General features: G+C 58.8%; 1 protein-coding gene across 3 annotated transcripts in view; it reads right to left on the reverse strand.

Moving 5' to 3' along the window:
- Positions 1–290: 290 nt before the first annotated feature.
- LOC311510937 (receptor-type tyrosine-protein phosphatase V-like) overlaps positions 291–26076 on the reverse strand; it is a 56481-nt gene continuing 30695 nt past the window's right edge. For all 3 annotated transcript variants that reach the window (XM_084611062.1, XM_084611063.1, XM_084611061.1), the window contains exons 17-40: positions 25667–25939; positions 23755–24027; positions 23020–23298; positions 22644–22778; positions 22334–22544; positions 21795–21862; positions 21145–21271; positions 20763–20810; positions 19976–20069; positions 19124–19214; positions 16123–16199; positions 15132–15266; positions 14395–14517; positions 13342–13502; positions 12715–12850; positions 11589–11668; positions 10273–10360; positions 9483–9573; positions 8960–9036; positions 8664–8798; positions 6832–6954; positions 6111–6268; positions 5396–5531; positions 291–1980 (exon numbers count right to left, since the gene is read on the reverse strand). In XM_084611062.1, coding sequence (XP_084467188.1) covers positions 1921–1980; positions 5396–5531; positions 6111–6268; positions 6832–6954; positions 8664–8798; positions 8960–9036; positions 9483–9573; positions 10273–10360; positions 11589–11668; positions 12715–12850; positions 13342–13502; positions 14395–14517; positions 15132–15266; positions 16123–16199; positions 19124–19214; positions 19976–20069; positions 20763–20810; positions 21145–21271; positions 21795–21862; positions 22334–22544; positions 22644–22778; positions 23020–23298; positions 23755–24027; positions 25667–25939 — 3179 coding nt within the window. In that variant the 3' untranslated portion in view covers positions 291–1920. The remainder of the gene's footprint in view (positions 1981–5395; positions 5532–6110; positions 6269–6831; positions 6955–8663; positions 8799–8959; positions 9037–9482; positions 9574–10272; positions 10361–11588; positions 11669–12714; positions 12851–13341; positions 13503–14394; positions 14518–15131; positions 15267–16122; positions 16200–19123; positions 19215–19975; positions 20070–20762; positions 20811–21144; positions 21272–21794; positions 21863–22333; positions 22545–22643; positions 22779–23019; positions 23299–23754; positions 24028–25666; positions 25940–26076) is intronic.

The following is a 26076-nucleotide window of genomic DNA, read 5'->3' on the forward strand; positions in this document are numbered from 1 at the left end:
ACCATGGCAAGGGAGGGGCGTCCTTCCCTCCCCTGCTCCCCCTCCTTCCCCTTGCTGCCTCCAGCCATGAGGAAGGGCTCTAGGCTCCCCCTTCACCATGCTGCTGCTGCTCCTAGGGGAAAGGGGAGGTCAGCGCAGTGCAGGGGAGAGGACATGGGGCAGCGACGGGGTTAACACTCAGCCAGTGGCTGGCTTTGTCATTGCCAAGGAGCCAGAGGCCGTGGAGGGGACAGCTGGGCTGCGGGATGAGGACGAGCTGAGGATTTAAAAAAATAAATAAATCAGGCGAATTTATTGTCCAAAAACTTCATTTATGCTCTGGCCAGGTTGCCCGATGGTGCCAGCCCCAGACACAGCAAACACAGCTGAGCGTGTGCAGCTCAACGCTGCAACTGGAATCAAGACAAACCCCTCCGTCATTCTTCCTGTCTACTTCTTATGGCACCCCCCCAATATTGGCACCCCGTGCCAGCTCCAGGAGCCAGAGTTAAGGTCCCATTGCAGGGGTGGTATGTTGCTGGCTTCTAGGGCTGTTTTCTTTATTGTTCATGCCCATTGCTTGGTGATCCATTTATTGAGAGACCCCGCTGTTCCCCTAGGTCCCCAGCCCTGGGTCACAGAGTCCCACATCCCAGTGGGATGAAGAGACAGCTCCTCTGGTGCGAACGCTAGAGGACGTGGCTGATACACATGCTCCCCTGGTAGAGGGTAGCAGTGCGCTGAGGCCGAATGAGTGGACAATGTTTTTCCCCCACATAAACTGGGATCATGCAGCAGGCCTTAGAGACAGGGTTATATGGAGGGTGACTGGCCAGCAAGGGTCTTCTCATTTAATTGCCATTCCTGGTTTTGCTGTCGGGCCTTGGCCCCTGCTCACAGGCCCTGCATAAATGCGGGGGTGACGTGACGCTGTCAGGGGGAAGGGAGTCCTGCCCCTGTTCTCCCAGCTAGGAGAGGCGAGAGTCCCATGGGAAGGGTTGTCCCGAGGGTCTGCAGAGGTCTGCTGCTCTCGCGGTTGGGACTCAGTTCTCGGAGCCGAGCTGCCCTTTGGGGATGGTGCACTCCAGTCCAGCTGGCTGGAAGGTCACAGGCCAGGCCAGGGCGCGCGGTAAAACCGACCGTTGGTTAGAAGACACTGGCTTCTAGGGCTGTTTTCTTTATTGTTCATACCCATTGCTTGCTGATCCATTTATTGAGAGACCCCGCTGTTCCCTTTGGTCCCCAGCCCGGGGTCACAGAGTCTCCAAAAGGCACTAGCAAACCTGGAGTGTCCGCTCGACACTCTGAGAAGCACTGTGTCGCGCCTAGGCCCTCCACCCCTCCTGCCAGACGGAAATAAGCATCGCCCAGCAGCCTGTTCTGTAGGACGCACCGGCTCTGAGCCAGGCGCGGCAGGAAGGGCGCCCCACGTATTCTGTCTTGTACTCAGCGGGGGATGGAGGGCAGTATGGAGGCCGGCAGGATCCCAGAGCAAGTGCTACAGCGACTGGATTCATGGCCGTTCCAGAGTCCCAGGAATCCCGGGCAGCAGGGATGCAGCGCCGCTTCATGCTTTGAATCCTGGACAGGGTCCCATGCCCTGCACTGGGTACTTGCAGGCTGAGTGGGCTGCAGCACTGCGGGCAGCAGAAGGGCACTCCCTGCGGGAGGCTGGTGCAGATGCTGCATGTGGCAATAGGCTCTCCCACCACGTCCTGGGAGGAGGAGACCAGGAGAGTCTGAGATTCTGAACCACTCATGCAGGTTAACCCAGCCTTAGCGCCTCATCTGTGCTGGCCTCCAGGGGTGGGGAGCTGACTGGTGCCTCTGCCCCAGGCCGGTCCCCTTCTCTGCGGAGGGAGTTGCAGTCGGGTTTGTGCAAACAGCCCTGCAATGTGCTCTCCTCAGCCTGCCCCCAGCGCCGGGCTCTCTGTGATCTTCCTAGGGCTGCCTCTGGGTGAGGATGTCCCGGATGCACGTGTACAAGAACACGTACTGATCCTGAAGGGAAGCAGGAGCCAGAGAGAGGTAGATTAGAGATCAGATTAGAGCGTAATTTAGGCCGGCGGGGCTTGACCCTGCCTCACCCCATCAGGAGTCACTGCAGTTACCCAGGGAGCCCACTGACTGTCATGACACTGGGCTTCTGCAGTCACCCCATTTCATATAACCAGGTCAAATAAGCTCTGGACCAGGCTCCCAAGGTTAACTACCCTGCGAGTTAGACAGGTTTTGTCGAATATCTGGCTGCCGAGGAAGCCTATTACTTCTTATCCTACCTTCAGTGGACACGGAGAACAAGTCAGGTCCCCCTTCAGTCTTCTTTTCCAAGACTAAATACGCCCAGTGTTTTTAACTTTTCCTCACAGGTCAGGGTTTCTAAACCTTTTAGCATTTGTATTGCTCTCCCCTGGACTCTCTCCACTTTGTCCACATCTTTCCCCAAGTGTGGTGCCCAGAATTGGACACAGTACTCCAGCTGGGGCCTCACCAGTGCTGAGCAGAGAGGGATAATTACCTCCCATGTCTCCCGTATGACACTCCGGTCAATACACCCCGGAATGGTGTATTCTTTGCAACTTCATCACACTGTTGGCTCTTATTAGTTTCCTCTAACCCTAGACCCTTTTCACCAGAACCACCTAGCCAGTTATTGCACCTTTTGGAGTTGTGAGTTTGATTTTTCCTTCCTAAGTGTAGCACTTTGCACTTGTCTTTATTGACTTTCATCTTGTTGATTTCAGACCAATTCTCTAATTTGTCACAGTCGTTTTGAATTCTAATCCTGTCCTCCAAAGTGCTTGCAAGCCCTCCCAGCTGGGTGTCATCTGCAAATGTTATAAACAGACTCTCCACTCCATTATCCAAGTCATTAATGACAATATTGAATAGTACTGGGCCCAGGACGGACCCCACTAGATACTCCTTTCCAGCTGGACAGCGAACCATTGATAACCACTCTTTGAGCACAGTCTTTCAATCAGTTCGCACCCATCTTACACCACATTTCTCGAGTTTGCTTATGAGACTGTTATGTGGGACTGTGTCAAAAACCTTAGTAAAATCAAGATCTCACATCTACTGCTTCCCCTCATCCATTAGGTCAGTACTCCCGTCAAAGAAGGAAATTAGGTTGGTTTGTCATGATTTGTTCTTGACAAATCCACGCTGGCTGTTCCTTATAACTCTATTATCCTGTAGGTGCCTACAAACTGATCATTTAATCATTTGTTCCAGTATCTTTCCAGGAACCAGAGTTAGGCTAACTGGTCTATAATTCCCTGCGTCCTCTTTGTTCCCCTTTTCAAAGATGGTAAATTCCATGCCTGAATTACTGGAATACAGGGAATTTCAGAACCCAGCACCATAAGCTGCACTGGCTGGCCCTGCTGGTGTTTGGATACTCTTCTTGGGAGGAGTCTGTACGAAAAGGTCAGGCCAGTTGCACTGCAGAACAGCGAATGGGTCTGGGTTCCGGTCTAATGACGCGCCTGGGGGAGTAAACACAAGTGATTCAGACGTGGAGAGACCCTTCCCGGGATCTGGAGTGGGGATGTGTAGCAGGAAGTGTCATTCCAGGGAAACTGACTAAAAGGTCGGTAATCACTCAGGCTTCCCTGTTGATTACTGGCCTCTAGGAGAACTGACCACCCCGGAGTGCGACTGCAGCTCGGCCATGGTGGCACCAAAACAGGACCAGTTCTAGGCACCAGCAAAGCAAGCGTGTGCTTGGGGCACAATTCCAGAAGGGCATTCTGCCTCCCCCCTTTTTTTTTTGCTTGGGCAGTTGCGCTCTCGGAGCTTGGGGCGGCAGAAAATCTCGAGCCGGCCCTGCACTAATGTCACGGTTTCACCCAGGGACCCATGTAAAATAAGAGCACCTTGGCCTAGATCCACAGCCACAAGCGAGCGCTCTGCTTCTGCCCCCATGTGTGGTCTGGAAGGCTCAGGTCCTACTGGCCCTTCCCTTGCCCGGCTGAGCAGCAGCTGGGAGGGGCAGGGGGTGTACATAAGAGAACCCCGTGTAACAGCTCTCCTCCAGCTCCCAGGGCCCATGGGGCTCGGATTAATTCGTTAACTGACTGGCTGTTTGCAGGGTGCTTGGCAGCAGGGACGTCACAGAAGGATTTTTATTACCAGTGGGATCGGGAATGTGGGGGAACTCGTCCCTAAAGGCTTCTGAGAAATAAACGAATTAACTTCCAACCCCTGTCCAAAAGCACGTCTGTGGAACCAGAGCTCGGCTCGGGCTGCGGCCAAGCCCAAGCCAGCAGATTCCAGCCTGCGCAGGATGAAATCCTGGGATTGGCACCCTGAGGCTGGTGTTACACTACCATCTAGTGGTGCGATGCCTCTGCGCTGCTCCCAATGCGGCCTCAACCCAATCTGCCATTGGAATGTGGGCAGAGGTGCCTCTGACGGCCCTCTGGGCTCCTCACCCTGACCTGCGGGCGAGCTGGGTGTCTCCCGCTGGTGCCCCGGCTGCAGGGCGCAGGTCGGGAAGGCTCAGATAGACACTTAGGGTATGGCTGCCCTGCAGCCGGGAGCGAGCGTCCCAACGCGGCTAGACAGACGCAAGCGTGAACCACCACCCGTGTTAGCTCATGTCTGTCCACCTGGGCTGGGACGCACACTCCCAGCTGCAGGGCAGCCAGACCCTCACTAATGAGCGGGGTGTAAGAACCTATTTATAAGAGAAAGCGGCACAGGATAACCCAAGAGACTTCCAATACCCCAGTGTACCAGGGCCTGTGGTTTTCAGTGCCCAGATCCTGAGGGGGAGGCGGCTGGGGATTTGCCCACATGGGAACAAACTAGGGGTCCATGCCCTGGCTGTCAGGGATGGATGGGAGCGGGGTTAGGACTGTGAGGATTTGATTTTTAGCTCCACCTGGTTGTTTCCTGGGTCTGGGCTGAGTGGAGGCTGCTGGCTTTAACCTTAACATCAAAGGCATTTACTGCCGATCCTCTGAGTTTTTAGGCACCTAACTCCCATTGAAATCAGTGGGAGTTAGGGGCCTAAATGCCACTGAGGATCTGGGCCTGAGAGTCCTTCCCCTGAGCTCCCAGCTGGGCTTGGGGCAGATGGAACGACCCCCCACCGCGAGCTGCTCCCCCCGCCCCCCGAACGTCCCCTGGCAGGGCATGGAGAGAGGGCCACAGAGCCCGGGCTAAGAACCACGCCATGTGTCGGGCTTGGAGCAGGATACCCGTCTCGGTGAGCTCAGTCGGGGCTGAGGCTGGGTGGGGAGAAGCTGCCCGAGGAGAGAGGCGGCTGACAGAGAACTCAGGGGTCCATGGGTCTTCTCTGAGAAACTCTCCCCTATTGCACCCGGCTCCGGGCCTCTGTTCTGCACCTGGCCGTTGCTTCCCCAGGGCACACCTGGCCCCGACACCCTCCCTCCTCGCCACCTACCGGTGTTGGGGTCATGAGGCAGCAGCTTCTCATCAGCCTGAGGGTGACTCCGTAGATGTCCACACTCCGCTCCGCTTTCATCTGGTGCAGCAGGCAGTCCAGGGCGATCAGCGTCCCCATCTGGTCAATGCCACTACTGAAAGGGGCAGCCGATGGGGGAGAGCCATCAACCCTCCTGCCACCTGCTACGCAACCCAGGGCACAGGCGCAGACGTAGGAGATGGACAAGGCCCGGATGATCATGGAGCCCGTCTCCCAGCAGGGCAGGGCAGGGCATAGACCCTCAGGAGAGAGGGACATTCACAGAGACCATGCCCAGGCAGGGCCGGGAAGCTGGCCTGGCCTCTGAATGAGCACTGAGGCAACGAGGGCATCTGGGCAAGCTGGGGGCTCATGGATGGCTATCTGAGACTGCGCCCTGAACCAGGCTCTCTGGCCAGCCCCTGGCATCTCACATCCCCACGCTCACTCCCCCGACAGGACCGCATACACTGACTGTCAGCATCTGAGCCTCAATCTGGCCCTGAAGGGACCTCTGGTCCTTACGTCTTCCTGGAGACCGGCAGGGGAGAACTGCCAGGTCATTTGGTCAGCTCCAGGCTGCCCCATGACTGGCCCAGCCCTGCAGTTGGCTCTCCCACGGGGATGTTCGTCCAGGGGGTTCTGGCCCCAGGGGGTTCACAAGGGCATGGAAGAGGGAGTCACGTGACCAGACCTGCAGTGCAGGAGCAGTGGGCCGGCTCGCTTCCTGTGTGGCATGCACCGTCTAACTGCGGCGAGAAACTCCACCAGGGGCTGGGCATCTGGCTGCTGCTGGCACCCCCACAGAGGGTACAGGAATCGCTGCACCTGCCTCTCCTTCACTTTCTTCTCCTGGCAGAGCAGAGAGAGCTGCTGAGGTTACGGAGGAAGGGGGCATGCGTGGACGACAGGATGGGAGGGTGCTGCGATCAGCACGGACAGGCCTGGACACCAGGGGAGCAGGGAGAGCCCTGCTTCCTAGCCTCTGGCCTGTTAGGTGCCCTGCCACAGTGATGCATTGGGTCCTGTGGTGCCCCGTCACCTGGTCCGTCTATGCTGGGTCAGCAGTGCCTGCGGGGGCAGGGCCCAGCCATCTCCCCAGCAGTGGGGTGCTGCAGTGGTAGCAGACAGAGGGACGGGGCATAAAAGCAGAGCTGTTCTCCCTAGGTCAGCTCCGCCCCTCACACTGCATCCGGTGGCATCTGTGTGACGAGTTTGCAGGTTCCAGTCAAGGTCCCAGGAGCCCGCGACTCCCAGACCACCCCCGCACTGGCTCTCGGGAGAGTCCAATAAGGCAATGAGCCACCAAAGCTGGAAACGTTTGCCTGTAGGGCAGGGCTGAGGTACATCTGCAGGGAGTGGGGGGAGCTCCCGGGGCTTGAGAAACCAGCTTCCCTGGCCTCAGAGGCACGTACGTGTTTCAGTTTGAGCTGAATGCACCTCCATCCCGAGACGTGCTTCTCCGGGCCCCGCTGGATGGTCAACATCTCTGTGTAGACTGGGCTACCCTCCAGGGGCCAGCATGCCTCACTCAGGACCTGCGCACAACAGCGACAGGTGCATCAAGCTCCCGGTGGCCCCATTTCGGATCAGCCCCCAGTCGGCATTGCTCACAGGTGCCGGGCCAAGGGCACAGACAGCATCAGGATGACACTGTCCGGCAAAGGGCCATGTGGTGGCCATCCTCCCGGAAGCCGACAGCCCACCGGTACGTTGGAAACATCGTTGCAGATTGCAGCCACCTTCACCTTAATACAGTGCGGCAGCCCAACGAGACTACAGCTCCCAGCGTGCCATGCTCCACCATAGCCGAGCTATCAGGCTGCATTGCATGCTGGGGGATGTAGTCTCTGGGGGCTGCACCTCCAGCATGAGGAGTGAAGGGTGGCTGTGACCCACTGGGTTTTATGCAAATTCTGCATGTTCTTTGGCCTTCTGGGAAGTTGCCTTTGGGAGCCCAGAGGGAGGGGAGGCAGCTGAGGCCTTGGAGGGGGTGCCCCTTCCTCAGGAGCACAGATTAGTGGAGAGAGATCCATCTTGGACTGCTGTCCCCTGTAAAACCAGAGGTCTCCATCGGGCTGCTGCCCTACTAACTAGCTGGGGTCTACCTCCCAAGGGGGCCACATGGACCATTTACTGCTTCCAGAGTTGGGACTCATTTTGTTTTCTACCTCAAATGTTACAAAGGGGTGGTGGGGGAAGGGAGCAGGCTGTCCCCACAATAGTGCCCACGGTCCCTGTGGTGCCATGGAGCCAGGCATCACCCATGCATGTCAGGGGAGCAGGGTCCCAACCTGGACCACAGCCTGCTCCACCCAGGGAGTTTCCAAGTCTGGCCCAAAGCTTCAGGAAACGGTGGCAGAGGCTGGTGAGACAAACCTGCGTATGCGACAGTGCAGTGCCATGGAGACCACGCAGAAAATGCAGCACAGCCTGGGGGAGGGAGGTTCAAGAAGCCCCTCCCCTTGCCCCCAGTCAGCACCTACCAGGGCAGTATCACAAGTCACACCTGAGGTGGCTCTAGGCTATTTACCCAGGTGGTCAGCATGGCTCTTCCCCACTGGCAGAGAGCAGAACAACGAGATGCCCATGATGCCAGACTCAGCAGGCCAGTGGGAGGAGCAGTGCCAGGCTCCCACGTGGGCACTCTCCTCCTCCGACCGCATGGCGGTAACAAAGGTGGTAGGAAATTTTCTGTCAAAACTGTTTTTCAATGGAAAAATGGATTTTTGACCAGCTTTTCTCTGGGCATGCCTGCCCCAGTGGGTACCTCCGCTGGTTTGTTGACAACGGAACACCTGAAACCCAAACTCTTTCCACTTGGAAATGCTGCCATGGTGCCCGATGGGACTGTAGTTCGGTTGCCTCGTGGCTCTATTGTTATGCATGGGCAAGACTCCCTGATTAGACTACATCTCCCATGATGCACTGCCTCCCCTCTCCAACAGGGGATATTGTGGTGCATCATGGGAGATGTAGTCTGACCAGGGAGCTTGGTCCATGAAGGAAAATGGAGACATGAGGCAGACAAATTACAGTTCCCAAGAGGCACCGTGGCGGCTGCATTTCCAAATTGAAATATTTCAGGGTTTGGCCAAAATTTGTCAGTATTCAAATTTCTGCCAAAAAAATTGAGGTTGTCTGTAGAAAAAAAAACCTCCATTTTTCAACCAGCTGTAGCCATCACCTCATCTAAAGAGACCCCCCCCCCAGCTCTCTTGCTAACCATGCAGCACCTGCGCCTTACCTGGCCCTTCTCCTGGCATGGTAGCAGGGTGACAATGGTGTGGACGCCATGGTCCCACACTAAGCGCCAGAATTCCTCCATGGTTACCTTGTCAGGCCCTTGCACGGCCAGATAGTCCCTGGCTGAATTGCAGCCCTGTGTGAAGAACCAGAGTCTTACTCGCCTGCCCCAGGGGTAGGGATCCTCAGAAGGGGTGAGTTCTGCTCCCCAGGGGATCAGGGTGGGTAGAGGGCCAGGGGGCCAGGCGGGGAGGTGCGGGAGTTCACTTCCCAGGGGATCAGGGTGGGGCAACTCACCGGGAGGAGCCAGGCCTGGCTGAGATCCGAGAAAGGGCCTTGTTCCAGCGGTGAAAATTTCACTCTTGAGCGATCATCTGCCAGACAGGCCAGGCATGAGGGGGTGGGGTGGGGTGGGGGGGCAGTTCCGCCTGGCTCAGCTCAGCACACCCAGCCCCACACAAGGAGACCAGCCTTCTGGCTCCAGCCCAAACTTCCTGCCAGCCTGAGCCATAGCTACATAAGGCCTGTCACTCCTGCACTGGGTCTCTCCCTCAGTCCCTCTCCCCTTACTCTCAGCCCGGGGCGCATGCCCTCTGCCTGCACATAACCCCACTCCAGCCCCAGTCCATTCACTTCCATGCACGCTTCATCTGTGGCCAGGTCTTGCCTTGGGAACTCTCTGCCACAAGGCTGGGGGGAGGAGATAAGCCTGGAGATGCTAGAGAGGGCCCCATTTCGACAAGCTCCCCTGATCCTGAAGCTGCAAGTCCAACCCTGGTGCTTCCCCCACCCCACGCACACAGCTGTCAGTGGCACCTACATGGGAGGATGCTGGAGACAGGGCGGCTCTCCTGGATGCCTGAAGATGGTGCTGCAGAGCTGGCTTTGTCCTTTGCAACCTCTAGGAGGATCTGCCACAGGGAACCGGAGGGAGGAAGGGAGTGGGAGAGATCAGGCCCTTTCCGAGCTATGCCCAGCCAGGGCGACGGGGGTGGAGGGAGCGCGCTGGGACTGGGCGGATGGCGGCTGTGGGATGCCCTGCCCCGGAAGACAGCAGGGGGTGAACCCAGTCCACAGGGCACAGCTCCCAGGGCGAGCTTTCATCCGCACCCCCGCTCAGGGAGTCAGCCCCGTGCCTCAGTGTCCCCATTGGGGCTGCTGCCACGCTGCCCGCTAAGTTTGCTTCCCTGGGAGATTTGGTGCAGCAGCCATGGGGGATGCCCGTGGAGTGTAGCACCTCTGCCTGCCCCCTGCCTCCGATTCCCTGTGTGGATCCGCCCCTGGGGAGTCTCAGGGAGGGCTGGTGTCCTGGCCGTGTCTGCTCTGCAGGGGGATCAGGAGGGAAGCAGCGCCGGCCACCCTCCAGCTGGCGGGGTGTCCCAGGCCTGGCAGCGTTGCCATGGCAACGGGTGCCCCCAGCGCCAGCCATCTCCACAACAGTCAGATCTGGCGGGAGCCTGACTGAGCAGGGGCTGCTCGTGGGGGTGCGGGGGGTGCTTGTGCGTCTGGCCCAGCCACTAATGCTCCCGTCACCCCAGCCCGTGTGCGTGCGCGCCTGGGGGAGCTGGCCTCTGTGATCCCCAGCAGGGCGCTGCTCCCGGTGCTCCTACCTCATACTCCCGCAGGAAGCCCGCGTTGGACTTGGCCGATTTCTGGGCATGGTGCGGCAGGAAGCTTTTGAGAGGGATCGGGCAGGAGCTGGGAAAACAAGGGGTGGAGGTGGGGGGTTAATAAACCCCCCCATCTCACGAAGAGCCAGGCCACTCGGTCAACAGGGTGAACCCCCTCCCTGGCCTGACCCTGCTAGCAGCCAGGCACCGGCCAGCTGGAAAGGGCATCCCAAGGCCGGCCCGCTGCCATGAGCCCCGCTGGCCTGCAAGGTGCATCTCTGCTGAGGTTGGGAGACCCAGTAGCGGAGCCCACTGCCTTGGGGGGGTGAGCTCCGCGGAGGCTGCCCAGGCAGTGTTAGGCCCCTGAGGTATCAGCGCAGGAATGGCACTAGGGTGCGGGGCGCCCCACTGTGGAGGTGTGACGAAGCGGGACTGTTCTTAATGTTTCCTCTGAATAGTGTGGGGGTGCCTCAGTTTCCCCTAGGCAGTTCTTAAGTATCTAGGTGGTGGGGTAAGGGTGTATGATCCTTGCAGACCCGTAGAGGGCAGGTGTGTGCAGGGGTCTGGACACAGAGAATGGCCGACACCCTGTTTCCTGGCAACTGATGGCCTGGGCCCTTCCCCCCTGCAAGGTGAGAGCTAAAGGGTTGGAGAACAAAGGAATCCGGTGACCTCCTGGCCCAGGAAAGGGACAAAGCCCAGAGGAGTCGGGACTGGAGAGAGATTGAGTTGGGGGCTGGCTGGGGACATGGAGTGAAGTGCAGACGTGGTTGTCTGGCTCACTGCCCCCCAAAATGGACCCAGCTGAGGGGTCCTGTTCTCTGCACCTGCAAACTCTGTTTTAGACCATGTTCCTGTCGTCTAATAAACCTCTGTTTTACTGGCTGGCCGAGAGTCACGTCTGACTGCAGAGTTGGGGGGCAGGACCCTCTGGCTTCCCCAGGACCCAACCTGGGCAGACTCGCTGTGGGAAGCGGATGGAGGGGCAGAGGATGCTGAATGCTCCGAGGTCAGACCCAGGAAGGTGGAAGCTGTGTGAGCTTTGTGTCCTGCAGACAGTCTGCTCACAGAAAGGAGACTTGAGTCCTGACTGGCTATGTAGGGAGCAGTTCCAGAGCATCGCCCAGGGACTCTGTGACAGGGAGGGAAAGGACCGAGGCCAGACTTTGGCCCTGCCTCAGTGCAGGGAGCAGGCCCGCTTGCTGGGATTTCCGAGTCCCTATTGCTGGGAGCCGAAGCCCAGGCCTGGGTCGGGATCGGAGTCTGAGGCGCTGAACCCGAGCGCCCACACGTCTGGGACGGGCTAGGTGCCTTACATCTCCGTCCCAGACTGGCCCAAGAGCAGCTCCTCCGTGATCTTCTCCAGAATGCAGCTGTGCAGAAAAACATACTGGCCCTGGAAGGCAAGGGCAGGTGGTCAGCACAGAGCGAGCCCACCTGAACCGCGGCACCGCACAGAGCACGGCCTTGTGCAGTGAGTCAGGAGCCCCAGCCAGCCCTGCCGCTGGGTGAGTCAGTCTCCCTCTTTGTCCAGTGGGGCCAGTAACACTGGCCCCATCACCCCATCCTGGCCGGGGGGGAAGCACTAAGCTTTGTGCCCGGCTCTGGGAGCGTCCCGTGTGCCAGTGAGATGATTCGGGTCAAAGAATTCCCAACAAGGGCCCAGCATGGAGTCGAGCAGCAGGATCATGCATGCTGCTCCTGGCCGCCGTTTTCACCATGCTTCGCAGGATCCCCTCCGGGTTACCCAGCGCCCACAGCCAGCCTTTCTGAGGAGGCTCCCGCAGGCCTCATTAGCCCCTGGCAGCTCGTCCCTGGCTTCTGCTGTGGCTGCATGTCCGGGGGTGCTGCGAGGGTCCGGTGGCTGGGGCGAGCCGACCTCCGGGCTGCAACTCACGGGCGCCTTGTGCAGCTTGTCGCAGCCCCGGACGTGCACGGGGCAGCGTGGAGCTGCTCACACCTGGGGCCTGCCGAGTTGTTCTGGGATAGGCTCAGGCCAATCTGATTTTGATTACACACACCCTCCCAGCTACCACCCGGGCCCCCCCAGCTCATCCTGTCCCTGGGTGCTGTTGGCTACGATGCTTCCCCAGACTGATGCTCCGGGCCTGCTCCCACTGAATTCTGGGCCCCGAAGAACCGTGTATTCTTGCTGGTGGTCTGGCCGGGCCCACAGCTGCTGGGAGACGGCAGGGGAGGGCAGCTCGAACAGGGGCACATCTGAGCCCCGCTCGGGACACAAGTCTGTATGGGGCTGAGTTCAGAGCCGCGCTGGGGCAGGGGGCTGAGGCAGCAACGTCCTGCGGCCGACAGGGGCACAGCTGAGGGATGTCAGGAGCTGGCTGATGTGCAAAGGGGCGGGAGGGCTAGCCGAGCTCTGGGCTCCCTCCCAGGCCCGCTGATTTGGCGGCAGGGCAGAAGGAAGAGGGCCCAGGGCCTCACCAGCGTCTGAATCATCTGGTAGCGGCTCATCCGCATGGTGTAAATGGTATTGAACACGTCCACCGCCTTCTCCTCCTTCAGCTGATGCAGCAGCCTGTCCAAGGCGATGAAGGTGCCGCTGCGGCCCACCCCCGCACTGCAAGAGCACAGACAGCAAGGGGTTAACACGGGCAGGTCTTCCTCCAGCCCTCCGGTTCCACTGCCCCCCCAGCAGGCAGGCACCAGCCCCAATGAGGGGGGAGGAGATGGCCATCAGCCTGAAGGAGCTGTGGGGTTGTGGGGCCGAGGAGCTGTCCCAAGGTGGGGGGGGATCTGTGGGGCCCAGGAGCGGTCCTGGGGGGGGTTGTGGAGCTGGGGAGATGGCCCCAGAGCTGCACCGGAAGGTGGGGAATCATCTCCATAGTCTCCAGCACTCGCAGAGATAGGGCAGGGGCAGCGGCCCTCACTCACTGTCAGCTGGGAGCTGCCTCTCCAGACCAGACCATCCCCAGGGCTCTCACCGCCCCACGGCTCCAGCCCCCACATACAAGGAGGGGCCCAATTTCCCAGGTCATCTCCCAGCTCAGGGAAAGACACCCCTTCTCCAGCAGCCCCCACCTGGCAGAGCTAAGGCAGGCAGGGCCTCACCTGCAGTGCACCAGCGTTGGCCCAGAACCCTTGGCCGTCTGCATGTGCCCTCGTGCCAGGTCCCGGAAGGCCATCAGGGAAGCTGTGGACTCGGGAATGCCATGGTCGGGCCACGCCGTGTAGTGCAGGTGGGTCACACGTCTCTCCTCCCGTAGGTCCTCCTGTCACAGACGGTGACTCGGCGTTCGTGTGCAGCAAACCCGAGTCTCAGTGGGGTATTCACAGGGAACGTTCCCAGCCACTTCTGGAGCCCAGGGTCTGTCCACTACAGCTCCCTGAGTTATCTCCAGGGGCCAGAATCAGCTACCAGAACTTGGAGAGACTGATGCTGGGGCTGCATCTCTGGGCATCGGAGACCCACAGCCAGCCCTGGGTCTCTGGGATCCCCAGACGCTCCCCGGCCAGCCCTGGGCATCGGTTACGTCAGCACTGAGCAGTCATGCAAACCCGGCATGGACGAGACACTCACGTCTGAGAGATCAGGTGTCTGACGCTACTGGTCAGAGCCAGGCCCTTGCACTGTTCTGTTCAGGGCCCTGTCCTGCGGCCATCTCCATGGCATGCGATTGCCTGGGCAGGCTGCACCATGTGGCTCTGCCAACACGCTGCCCCGCAGCAAGGCCAGGCCTGGGGAAGCCTCATGGGCAGCAGCCTGGATACCAGCTGGTGGGGGCATGGAGCTGGCTCATCAGAGCATGCAGTTAGCATAGTGCTGCCTTTGAGGCGATTGAGCATCTGGAAACAAACAACCCTGGGCGATGCACAGCACCCCCTGATGGGAATGGGGAAGCAGGGCGGGGGTGACGGTGAATGGGAGGGGGATGGCACGCCCGGGAAGCCGTGTGCTGCCTGCCCTGGTAGCTGTGGATTATTGACAATCCTCAAGATGAGTCCCGGTGCGGACCGACCCGTTTCGCTTGTGGCCTCGTTGGAACCCTGCTGGCCAGAGGCGAAAGGGCAGGCCGCCCCCGGGACACCTCCCCCAGCGAGACACCCCCACGGCAGTGCCCTCGGCGGGGGCCTGCGCCAGGCTCCTCTCGGCCGCTCACTCACGTGCCAGAGCTTGAACGTGCGCGTGGTCCACTCGTCAGCGCTGCTCTGGGAGAGCAGGGCCACGCGGATGTGTCCGTAGGAGACCGGCGACAACTCTGAAGGCCAGTAGTGATCACACAGCACCTGGGGGGAAGGCAGGGCGTGGGGACAGGGAAACCAGCACAGGGAGAGAGACCGGTGCCCACAGAAGACAGCTGCAGCCACTGGAGAGATGGGCCCGGATGAAACTCCCCAGCTCAGCATGCTCCAACGCCAAGCTGAGGCTTTGGGCCACATCTCGTCTTCTGCAGGGGGAGCAGAATCTGGGCATGGAGACAAATGCAGCATGGGCTAGTGGTTTGGCGTCTGCTCCCCACTGCGTGTCTTTGGGCAGCTCACATCCCCCCCCTGTGCCTCAGTTTCCTCTTTGATAGGACGGGGCTAGGGCCAGCGTCCTCCATGCCGAGGGGCCGTGTGGGTTCATTAGTGCCCGTGCACAGTGCTCGTCTCACAGCTAAGTTACTGTCTGCACCTAGATATTAGAGTAACGGGCGCTCTGGAAATACCCAGTGGAGACAGACGTCGCCTGGCTGGTGCCCACACATCCAACAGTACCACTGCCCCTTCCCCCTGCCCTACAGGCCTCCCGCTATTACGTTGCTGGGCCCAGCATAGCTGCACGAATGGAGCAGCATTCGCATGTGGCTGTGGGTCAGGCCCCTCCTCGCCCAGCAGCGCGCGCCCAGCACCAGCCCTACCCGTCCGTTCTCCATGCCCACTGTCAGCATGATGATGTTGCAGATGCTCTGCTCCCAGACCAGCCTCCAGAAATCCTCAATGGTTTTCTTCAGCGGCCCCTGGGTGACAACGAACTCCTGTGGGGAGGTGTAGCCCTGGGGCAGAGACCAGAGAGTCAGAGTCAGCCCGGGCCAGAAGCTGTGAGACCCTGGATTTGGGGATAAGTAGATGACCTACTGGGTCCCTCCAGGAGAGGGCCAGGTGCCCGTTGACCTCAGCATTGCTGCCAGGATGGGCACACTCCCTGGGCAGCAGGTGGCAGCTGGGGGCTATTATAGGATGCCCTGGAAGAGTGTGTTTCCCTCTCTCTGGCATGAGAGAGATTGGACGCCCCTCAAACCCCTACAGTGCGAGCCTGCGGGGAGAAGCATCTGACCCCAGACTGCTGCCGGAGAGCAGAGACGACTAGATGGACCCTGGTTCTGATCCAGTCTGGCCATTCCTGTTTACTGCCTTTGACACACTCATGCAACACGCGTACATGTGCACACACGCTCCCAGGCACGCTGGGTGCCCCCTGTCCGTTACCTGGGGAAGCCCCCTGGACGGAGGCTGGGAGACCAGGTCCAACATCAGTCAAGTGCAGCTGTACAGATTCGGAGGAGAAAGAGGAGACAGACAGATCAGGCAGTGAATCCAGAGAGGCTGAGGGTGAGAGTGTCCTCAATCGGCAGAGCAGCAGCTGTGACCACTCCCCCATGCACACAAGCGGGGGCACACACACAAACACACACTTCACAGACCCCAGGCCACAGCCAGCCTGGCTGCGCCAGTCCCCCGTCTCCAACACCTTCCACCCGTCCCAGCTCCAATGCCATCTGCCAGCCAGCCCCAGATGTTAATGGGACCGAGCCCCTCCTGTGACCGAGCCCCCTGCATGTGCCAGCTATGCCCCCCTCGTGTGCGGGGATTCCTCGGGGGCTGTGGTGGGGGAGGCGAGCAGGCACTCACGGGGATGTAGTTAGCGTTGATGTAGTCGGAGTGGGGCTCCTGCCCCAGCTGGCTCAGCCTGACTCTTGAGTGGTCGTCTGCAAGAAACCAAAGCAGCGATCACGCCGTGCGCTGCACCTCGCCGAGCCAGACCCCAGTCCTCCAGGGAGCCCGGCTCAGGGGCAGCATGCTCTGCTTCCTTCTCAAGTCCCCCCCCTTCTCCAGCTGGGCACAAGGAGGTCAGAAGGAGACCAGGGCCCTTCGGCCTACACCCCTTGCCCCACCCAGGAAGGTCTGCCAGGCCTGTGGGTTGGGTTAGGCCCTTCCCACCCAGGTCCCTTGGCCTGTCCTTCAAAGCTCGACTGTATTTTGGAGAACGCAGGTCACACTAGCAAGTGGGAGGGCTGGCCCAGGCTAGGGTCCTGGGGCCGGCCCCACCTCTTTCCTGTCCAGGCAGCACCCTCAGACGCCCGCTCCGTGCCTGGTGTGAGATGGTCAGTGCTGCTGAGACGCTGGGGAGGGGCCATCACACCTTTCAAGAGGCAAATCATGCCCGGGGAGGAGGAGGAGGAGGAGGAGGAGTACCTCCATGGGGCTGTTCTGGTTCCTGGGCCTGAAAGGGGACGCCCCAGGGGTTGCTGCGTCTCACCGACTCACAGGGAAGGTGGGCTCATGCATAATGTTCAGCTGTAGCAGCGACGGAGCCAGCGTGGGGCGGTGACTCTGCAGTGCCCAGCGAGCTCGGGAAGAGCTCCTGGCCCGACCCAGCCTCTCCCAGCTCTGTGCACCTGTGACTCAAGAACCCCTCAACGCCCACTAGCAAGGGGGCTACTGGACTGTCCTGATTCTCCTGTGGACCTTCTGGTCATGTGAAGATTTAAATGAAAGCCAGGGTGACACTGGTCATTGTTACAGCCGTGAAATGTATGCCCAGATACTAGGGAAGGACTGATGTATGTCTACCGCACATATGTCCTTAGAGTCAGTATCACAGCAGAGGTGGAGAACCAGGTGTCCTGTCAGATGTTTAGTCTGATGTTTAGTCTCCTGATGGGATGTTTAGTCTCCTGCCCCTCTGTTGAAATGTAAATGAAGTATTGTCTCATTCACAATGGGTGCCCCATCACCTGTCTAAGCTGAATGCAGATGAAGGATTGCCCGAATGTCAGAAAGCAACTAACAGGTAGAGAAACACAGCAGGGAAAGAGAACTTCATCTGGAGATACACTTCAAAGGTTCGCTGGACTCTTTTTGGGGAACAAAGAAGACACCCCATCATCCTGCCCCTAGGACATAAACGGGCAGCACGTTTACATTCATGAAAACGGGATCACAACCAGCCTGGACTGAAGACACTTGTAGAAGGCTTTGGGTGAGACACACTTCATCAGACAGGAGGTGAGTCTGTTAATTAAGTTTAGTCGCTAGAAAGGGTGTGATGATTTTGTTTTCTATGTCACCTTTTGTTTCCTTTATCGTTACTCACTATCCCTTGAATCTTGAGTCTTTGAGATACACTGCTAGTGAAATCAAGGATACGTGTATTACCAGTGCTGGGATACTGAGCAAGGTGCTGATCCTGCCTTGAATCGGACAAGCTGGTGTGTACACTGTTCCCTTGGGGACAGCAGGCCTGGTGATGCTGTGAGTGTTCAGTGGATAAAGGCTGAGCAGTACAGGGGAACGTTTCAAAGGGGCCCGGAGACTGGGGTGCACCTGTTGTTAACCTGCAAGGCGGAGTCAGGGCTGGCAGAGCCCAGAGGAGAGGGCTTGGGTGGTGCCAGGGAGCTTACACCCGGTTAGGCCCAAACAAGACTCCCTCATACTGGAAGCAGGGGGTAACAAGGGGACTCACAGTCCTGGGCACCCCGAGAAATGTCACAACACCCCTCTCTCCTCCTCTCCCCTGGCACACCGGGGTGTGTGTGTCAGAGCTAATGACATGCACACAAGGTGAGATGGGAGCTGGCCCTGGCCTGGGGGTCTTCTCAGCCTCCCATGGGGCAGTATGCCCCAAAGGGCGGGATTCTGCCCTGAGCTCCCCCCGCCCCCTCCAGGAATAGTACAGGGACAACACAAGTGGTGGGAGGCTGGAGGGGTCAGGGAGCAGCCCCCTGTTGCTCGCAGCGCCCCCTGCTGGCAGATGCACAGACCACGGAGTTGTCCTTATGCTGTGGCCAAAACTTGGGGGTCATTGGAAGGAGGAGGGGAATAAGGAGGGGGGGCATTCAAGTTTAAAGGATCAGTGAGATCTGAGGTGGGATGGGAGACCCAGCCCTGCTCAGGCTCACCAGACCACCTCAGGAATAACTGTGGGCAGGCTGTCAGTGATCAGTGATTGTGGGTGCCCCACCAGAGAGGCCGTAACCGGGCCTGATTCTGAGAGGCTGAGCACCCACAGTGCCAGTAAACCAAAGGGATCTGCAGGGGCTCAACACTTCTGAAAACCAGGGCCTGGGTGTCTCAAACTGGCATGCAAAATTATAATCCCTATCTTTTATATAGCGCCTTTTCACCCGCACCACTCGCCATCCTTATCCCCAATTTACAGATGGGGAAACTGAGGCACAGGAGATGACGTGACCCTGCTCTATCCAATAGGCCATGCTGCCTCCCACATTGGCCACTCTGGAAATCAGAGTAGCAGCTGTGTTAGTCTGTATTTGCAAAAAAAAAAAAACGGAGGACTTGTGGCACCTTAGAGACTAACCAATTTATTTGAGCATGAGCTTTCGTGAGCTACAGCTCCGATGCATCCGATGAAGTGAGCTCACAAAAGCTTATGCTCAAATAAATTGGTTAGTCTCTAAGGTGCCACAAGTCCTCCTTTTCTTTTCACTCTGGAAATGTCTCCTGAAGCTTTCTGTGCCTTGGTGTCCCTGGGTGTGGCAAGGAGATGATAACCCCCCTGCCGCTGGGGTGGGGGCTTGGTTAGTGTCCTCCCAAGATCCTGGGATGGAAGGTGCCAGGGAAGGGCAGAAGGGGAGGGAGGGAGACATAGGGGCTGAGCCCCTGAACTTACAGGGCAGCACGTGGGGGTATCTGTTCTTGGACATGTTGGCTGGAAGTTCCGCTTCCACCTTAGGCTGCTCCTTCCCTACCTCCTTCAGCTCCTGCAGGGCACAAGGATAAACCCAGTGATGCCTCTCTGGGACAGATGGGCTGGGGTGGAGAGGGCCAGCCAGGAGGCCACCCAGCAAGAGCCTCCGCAGCCCCAGCTTGCCACACGCAACCAATGGGCCTCCATGGTGTTTGGAGAGGCAGAGCTCGTTTGGTCTCCTGGGGCCACATTTGGCTTTCACAGCAACATGGATCACGAACAGCCTGATGGAGACTCCCCAGGGTACAGCCCGGGAGCGGCAGGGGAGAGCTCGGCCACTCAGGAGGGTTCAGCATCAAATCCCCCAGCTCCTGGGACTCCCGAGGGCAGCCGTGGTCAGACCTTCCCGTAAAAGCGCCCCAGCACCTGTGACTTTGTGCGCCAGGCTCGGGGGCAACGGAGGTGGCACCGGTAACAGCGGTAGTGTAGACACGGCCGCACAAGCTGGTGACCCGAGTGTACACCCCCGGTCCCCAGCAGGCTTGTTCTCCGGTTGCCAGACCGGGCCACCAGGACCTCACGACTATTGTTACCTGCACTAGCGAGCCTGGAGCTGGGGCGGGCATGCCACGCCACGTTGCCAGCAGACATCCATGGGCAGTGTAGACGTAGCTGCTTTTTCTGCTACGTCCCCTCCCCACCCTCTTTGATGGGCAACTGTACCCAGCGAATGCAGACCCGCTTGGTTATTTCCCCAACCCCCATGTGACGCTGACGGCATATCTCCACTGTCGCCGCCCACAGGAGCACGCTCTCCTTGCGCCCGATGCTCACCTCAAAGTCCTGGAAGAAGCCGTGGTTGGCATTTGCCGTCTTCGCCTCGTAATACTGCTTGAAGCTCTGGATGGGGATCGGCCGGTGGACGTTTCTGCAGGAGATATAATTGTGCCCTTGGCGATGGGAAACAGGCAGTGCAGGGGTTTACTACCATACTGCCCCAGAGAGTCCTATGGCCTGGGTTATGCAGGAGGTCAGCCCAGATGATCTGGCCTTGGAATCTATGAACCCCAAACCTAATGACCTGTGACACCTCGGTCCCCTGTGCTGTCTTGCATTGGGACATCCACAGAGCGATGGCACTCGGCCTGTCCCATCTCCTGTGGCAGGGGTTCCTCCCAGCCCCTTTGGCTGCAGGCCTGTAAGGACGTTTGCACTCTCAGCTAACGGGGTTTCTCCTCTTTTCGCCCAAGCACTAGCATAGCGGCCCCAGCCCATGGAGGGCCCTGGCCTTCGCTCTGTGTCGGTGCACTGGTTACTTAGCACTGGATGCACTTCAGGGTGATGAAGGCTGTGACCGACCTTTGGAACGTGGGAATCTGCCCAGAGGCGGCTGGGGCTTGACATCACAGCTGCCAGTGACTTAGATAAGGAAGGGTTAGCAGGTGAGCGGCGTGGCAACTGCTGGCCCTTTAAAAAGAGACCCCGATGGACCAGATTGGCAGGAGCAGCCTACAGCCATGCTCCCTTTGTGGCTCGTCGTGGAGAGCTGGCATGTGGGTAGGCAAGGAGACAGCCTGAGTCCCCGACTCCCGCCCGTCCCTGCCAGGAGCAGCACGCTCACCTCAAGCTGTACGTGGCCATTTCTTGCGATAAGTTACTCTTCTTGGTTCTGAAAGGAAAGCACAGGGGATGTCACCCATCCTGGCAGCACCGTGGCTGGGGCCAAGCGCCCTGTTTAGCAGCGGGGAGGGTCTGCGAGAGGACACGCCTCCCTCCCGCTCATGCAGATGACAAGGGGAACTTTTCAGTGTGGATTCCCCATCACGCCCAACAGCTCACACTGGCTATGCTGGACCTGGCCCACCCTTTTCGATACACATCTGCTGTCGGTCAGCTCCTTGTTCAGTGAAAGCCAATCGCATTGTTTTTGCTCTCAGCAGCTTTTCCTACCACTTCCCAGGCCCATCCTGGATCTCATCCCTCGGGAGACAGGCCTCCTTTACCTTTTCATTCGGACCCGCCTCCAGCAGACCCAGCCGAAAATCGCTGCAAACATCAGGAGAAAGCCGGCGACAATTCCAGCCACGACTGGCACTGTAACAGGACTGGGGTCTGAGCCAGCTCCAGCCGCTGAAGACAAAGACCGTGGGGATTCTTTGGATTTGTACTGTGCGTTCCAAAAGATTCCGCCGTGCTCCGCAAACTGACCCAGACACGCCCCCTGCGAGTCACCCACCCCTGCTTCACAGCCAGGATCACCGGACATTGGGATAACAGGGGAAGGAGGACCAAGCGGTTAGGGCACTATTGGAAGACTTGGCAGACCTGGGTTCAAGTCCTCGCCCTGCCACTGACTTCCTGTGCAGCCTGGGGCAAATCCCTTAGCTGCTCTGTGCCTCAGTTTCCCATGTGTATAATGGGGTTGATTGCTCTGCCCTGCCTTGCCTTACAAGGTCAATACAGTAAAGGCTGTGAAGTGCTTTGAGATCCACGGATGACAAGCGAGTGCTAGGTATTATTATTAAATGTAATCTACACTTTCTGAGATTTTCTGCCCTGCCATTAGTGACAATTAAGGAACTCTCCTAGCAGAGACAGCTAGAGGGGATAGCTAGTAACACCACTGCTGAAGCAGCATGAGGAATCGCCTTACCCGAAAACGCCGTGAAGGACACAGAAGGATCCACCAGGTTGTATTTGGTGAAAGCAGCAATGCTGAACCTATGGCAAAGCCAAGAGCAGAGGTTAGTCCCAGACGCTCAGAGGAAACAGGATTGGCCTGACCCTGGCACTGGATTTCTAGCCCCATACAGAAAGAACGTGGTGCTGGGGAATTGGAAACCAGCAATGAGATGGTGCCTGTCTGGGCCAGCTGGGGAGATGGGTGCCAGGAAGGCAACATGGGAGCTGGTTTGTGATATTTTCCTATTGGGAAAGTCTGATTTTCCTACAGGGAATTTTGAAATGTGGGAGGGTGGGGAAGGTTTCCAGACATTCGTACATTTCCCAGTCTTTTCCTCAGACCACCACCCAGGGCAGCCACCTTGGTCCCACTGAGGCCCCCTGGCGTAGGTGTTTGGGGTGTGAGGGAGCTGCAGCCCTGTTCTCACCACATAGCCGTGCTCCCTTTCCCCTTCCAGCCCTCCTTGTCTGCCAGCATCTGCCAGAGCAGGGGTCCCCTCCTGTGCTCACCTGTACTGAGTGTTTGCCTTCAGCTTCCCATTGCAGATCTCCCGGGACTGGCCACACTCGTCCGTTCCCACTAGCACTGATAAGGTTTGAGGAGTGCTCCTCTTGTCCGCATGGAAGGGATTGGGGAACAGCACAGCCACGTAGGAGTCCTCCTGTCCGTAATAGTGATCATACCAGGTGCTGGACACGATTTCCTGGGTGGGCCTCGACACTGGAGTTAAAGACACAAGCGTATCAGCAGCAGCCCCCCCCGCGCCTCGGCGGGCAACTGTGCACCCCGGGTCTCAGCGGAGCCGGCGCGGGCACTCACGCGACTCGTTGCTGGTGACGATGACAGCATAGTACTCGATCCGGCCGTTCTCCTCGCTGAACGTGTCGGGGGAGATGAGCACTCTGGAGCCAGGCTCAACCCGCGGGACGTCTGCTCGTACTGGCGGAGGCAGGACTGAAATGGAAATGCGGCCGGCCCAGGGGGGTTAGGGCTGGAGCTTGGCTCGGTCCTGAGCAAGTTGCACCCCACAGCCCCAGTGCAGCAGTTTCGCTACAAACCAGTCCCAAGCCCCAGCCTCCTCTCCGCATTCAGGGGCTCTGATCTCTGGACTAGGGCCCGCTAGCTAACCAGTAAACCCGACCTGGCAGCTCTTCCTGGGGGCCGTGGGGAGAGAACAGGCCAGGCGGAGACCTACCCTCTGCTGACGTGTTGCACACCAGAGTCACGGCCCGGCTCCTCAGCCCATTCCTGCCCACTGTGCTCAGGCTGATTCGGTATGAAGAGTCTGGCTCCAAACCCCACAGGCTGGCCTCGCTCCCGGGAGCGATCACTCGAGCCTCAGCCTGGGGGGGCCCCCCGGACAGCCTCTCTGCTGCCAGCTCACAGGCCTCCACGTCTCCAGCGGGGAAGGTCCAGTTCAGGGAAAAGCCCTTTGAGTCAGGCTGGCACCGCAGATCTTCCACTGGGTCAGGCGCTGAGAAAGGAGATGCGCTGAGCGAGGCAGACCCCACACGGGGTCCCCGAACCAGGCCGTGTGCCCCACAGCAGTTCCATGCCTGCATGGTGCAAAGGCACAAAGCTGGATACCTGGGCCTTGGGACCCCCGGCTTGGTGGCCTAGGGCTGGAGTGGGTTGGCCAGGGCCTTTGCAAGAGGGATGGTGAGGTTGGACCGGGATAGGGGGCCACACGGGAGGCCAGGGGCCGGCGTGGCTGTGCCCAGGGCCTGCAGGGGAGGGACATGTCACAGGAGGACCAGGCTAAGGAAGACTCTCTGTGGAATCCGGTTTATTTCACAGGATGCCAGGCCACTATTTGGCTCCGTGGGGGCATCTCCCTCCAGTCACTAGCTCACCCCCCTCCCTGCCCTCCATACACCCGCTGCGCGTTCCAGCCCTTGCAGCCTCCCGCCCAGCGCAGGCCCACACCCACCTACTGGCACCACTAAGATGCCCGAGCTGCTCCAGTAAGGCCCAGCCACGCAGCTCAGGGAAACTGAGTAATTTCTTCCTGGGACCAGCCCCTGGAAGAAGTGCTGGACCTGCCCCCCGGCCAGGGTGTGCCTCCATGGTAGTGTGTTGTTCCCGGGATCTCGCAGCCACAGCTGGCAGTAATCCTGCTGGCTGGAGACGTGCCCCCAGGACACGGCCAGCACTCTGCGGCTCTCCCCAATCACCGCAGAGAGATTCGCTGGAACCAGAGGGGCTATATTATAAAAACAATCCAAGGGAGAGAGAGTCATTTCCTGAGTCTGCCACATTGACCCCTACCCCATCCCGGAGACAATCCCTGTATTCTCACGTCCCACGTCACAGTCTCAGATTGCCTGCGGGGACGTTTCTGAACTCGTCTCTTTCATTAGTTTCCTAACTATTTCAGATTTTCCCTATGAGATTATTTTCCTACCAGGAAGCGTCACCCTTTAAACGCTCATCTCGGCTGAAACACCCAGCTCCCCTCACCATCCTGAACCGGAACAAAGGCGACATGGATAAGCAATTAGCCCCAGCTACATTTGCAAGCAGCATGACCTCCCAAGACGTGAACGTCCACGAGCCAAGAAAGCTGAAGTGCTTTGAGAAGGTGATGCTCCTCCGTCAGCCTTTGGAAGAAGTAATGGGCTTAGTACAAGAAATCAGGGGCTTAATCTGCAGCCAGGGAGATTGAGGTTAGACATTAGGGAAAACTGTCTCACTCTAAGGGGAGTTAAGCTCTGGAACAAGCTCCCAAGGGAGGCTGTGGAATCCCCATCACTGGAGGTTTTTAAGACCAGGCTGGACAAACCTACCAGGGATGACCTAGGTTTACCTGGCCCGGACTCAGTGCAGGGGGCTGGACTTGATGCCTTTTTCTGTGGCTGGAAGCCAAAGGATAAAAGGTCCATCTATCCAGCCGCTGGGAGGTATAATTCCCATGCAGGTAGACGTACACGCTCTGGCTCTGCTCAGGCTAGTGTGCTAATAGCAGTGTGGCTGTGATATAATCCCCCCGCCCCCCGGGTACGTACTCAGGCAGCTAGCCAAAGCCACCGACTGGGCCACCATGGCCATGCTGCTATTTGTGGCATGCTGGCTCCTGCCGAGCTCGTGCATGTCCGCTTAGGGGCTTTTGAAGGTGCTCAAATCTAGGCTCGGGCACCTAACATTCAGCTACTCTGCTGAATAGACGGGCCCTGGCTGCAGGAAAAAGCTCTGGGAATGCCCTGAAAGCTGAACCCGCTGTCCGCTAACGCCGACGCCATGTTTTGTTTTGACGTGACAAAGATTTGATGCCCCTGATTGGAAAGATTGGAACAAAGATACAGTTTGAGCCCCGGGAGCTCCCATCCCTGCTGGAGTCTCGCTAAGTTCTTGGCCTCGACGACACCTTGCAGGCGTGTGCTCGGGGTCTCTGGCGGAAACGGCCAGTGCCTGGCTGGGGAGGAGCAATGGCTTTGGGGCGGCGCTGTTATGATTAAAAGCACTCGCTGCAGATGGTGCAAGGCCCTGAGAGCAAAGGACGCCGGGAACCCAGAATGCCTGGCCAAAGAGAGCAATCCCAGACTGCAGGCTCCCCTCTGGCTGCTCCCTAGCCAGGACTTTGGGGTCCTCAGGAGCCACCGGCTCCCCCTCAGCTTCCTAAATCAGAGCCCAAACCCACCACCTCCAGGGAGCCTGCAGCCCACAAGCTGTCACCCAGCAGCACTAGCTACTTTCCTTCCAGCCCACTGCCCTGGCCGCTGTCCGGCAGTATCCCAGGCCACCCCAGTGCCCGCACTGCGAGCGCCAACCGTGCACAGCCCCCCCAGCTCGGCAGGGTTCTATCTCACGCGCCGGGCAAAGGCGCTGGGGCTCCCACCACTCACTCGTCCAGTCGCTGATGTTCCCGGCGGACGTCCGGTAGGGCCCAGCCGCGGAGGCCACCTCCAGCAAATACTTGTGTCCCGGAGCCAGGCCTGAGAAGGTGAACTTGTGGGCGCCCTTCCCAAGAGAGGCATTTGCTGCCACCGTGCCCGCTCGCGCGTGGTACAGGGTCAGCATATAGCCGTCTCGCTCCCCGGCGGCTGCTCCCCAGGATGCGCTCAGCCTGTCAGGGCGCCCCTGGTTTGTCAGGTACACATTAGAGGGTGCCAAAGGGCCTGCGGAAACACCAGGAGAGACAATGAAAGCCGCAAGCACGAGCAGGGGTTCGTCAGCCACCCATGCCTGGCTCTATCATCATTCGCTAACTGCACATGGCTTTAACTGCCTTCTTCACTCATGGGTGGAGGTGACA

Source organism: Lepidochelys olivacea (assembly GCF_965140295.1).
Source record: "Lepidochelys olivacea isolate rLepOli2 genome assembly, chromosome: 21".
Taxonomy (NCBI): domain Eukaryota; kingdom Metazoa; phylum Chordata; order Testudines; family Cheloniidae; genus Lepidochelys; species Lepidochelys olivacea.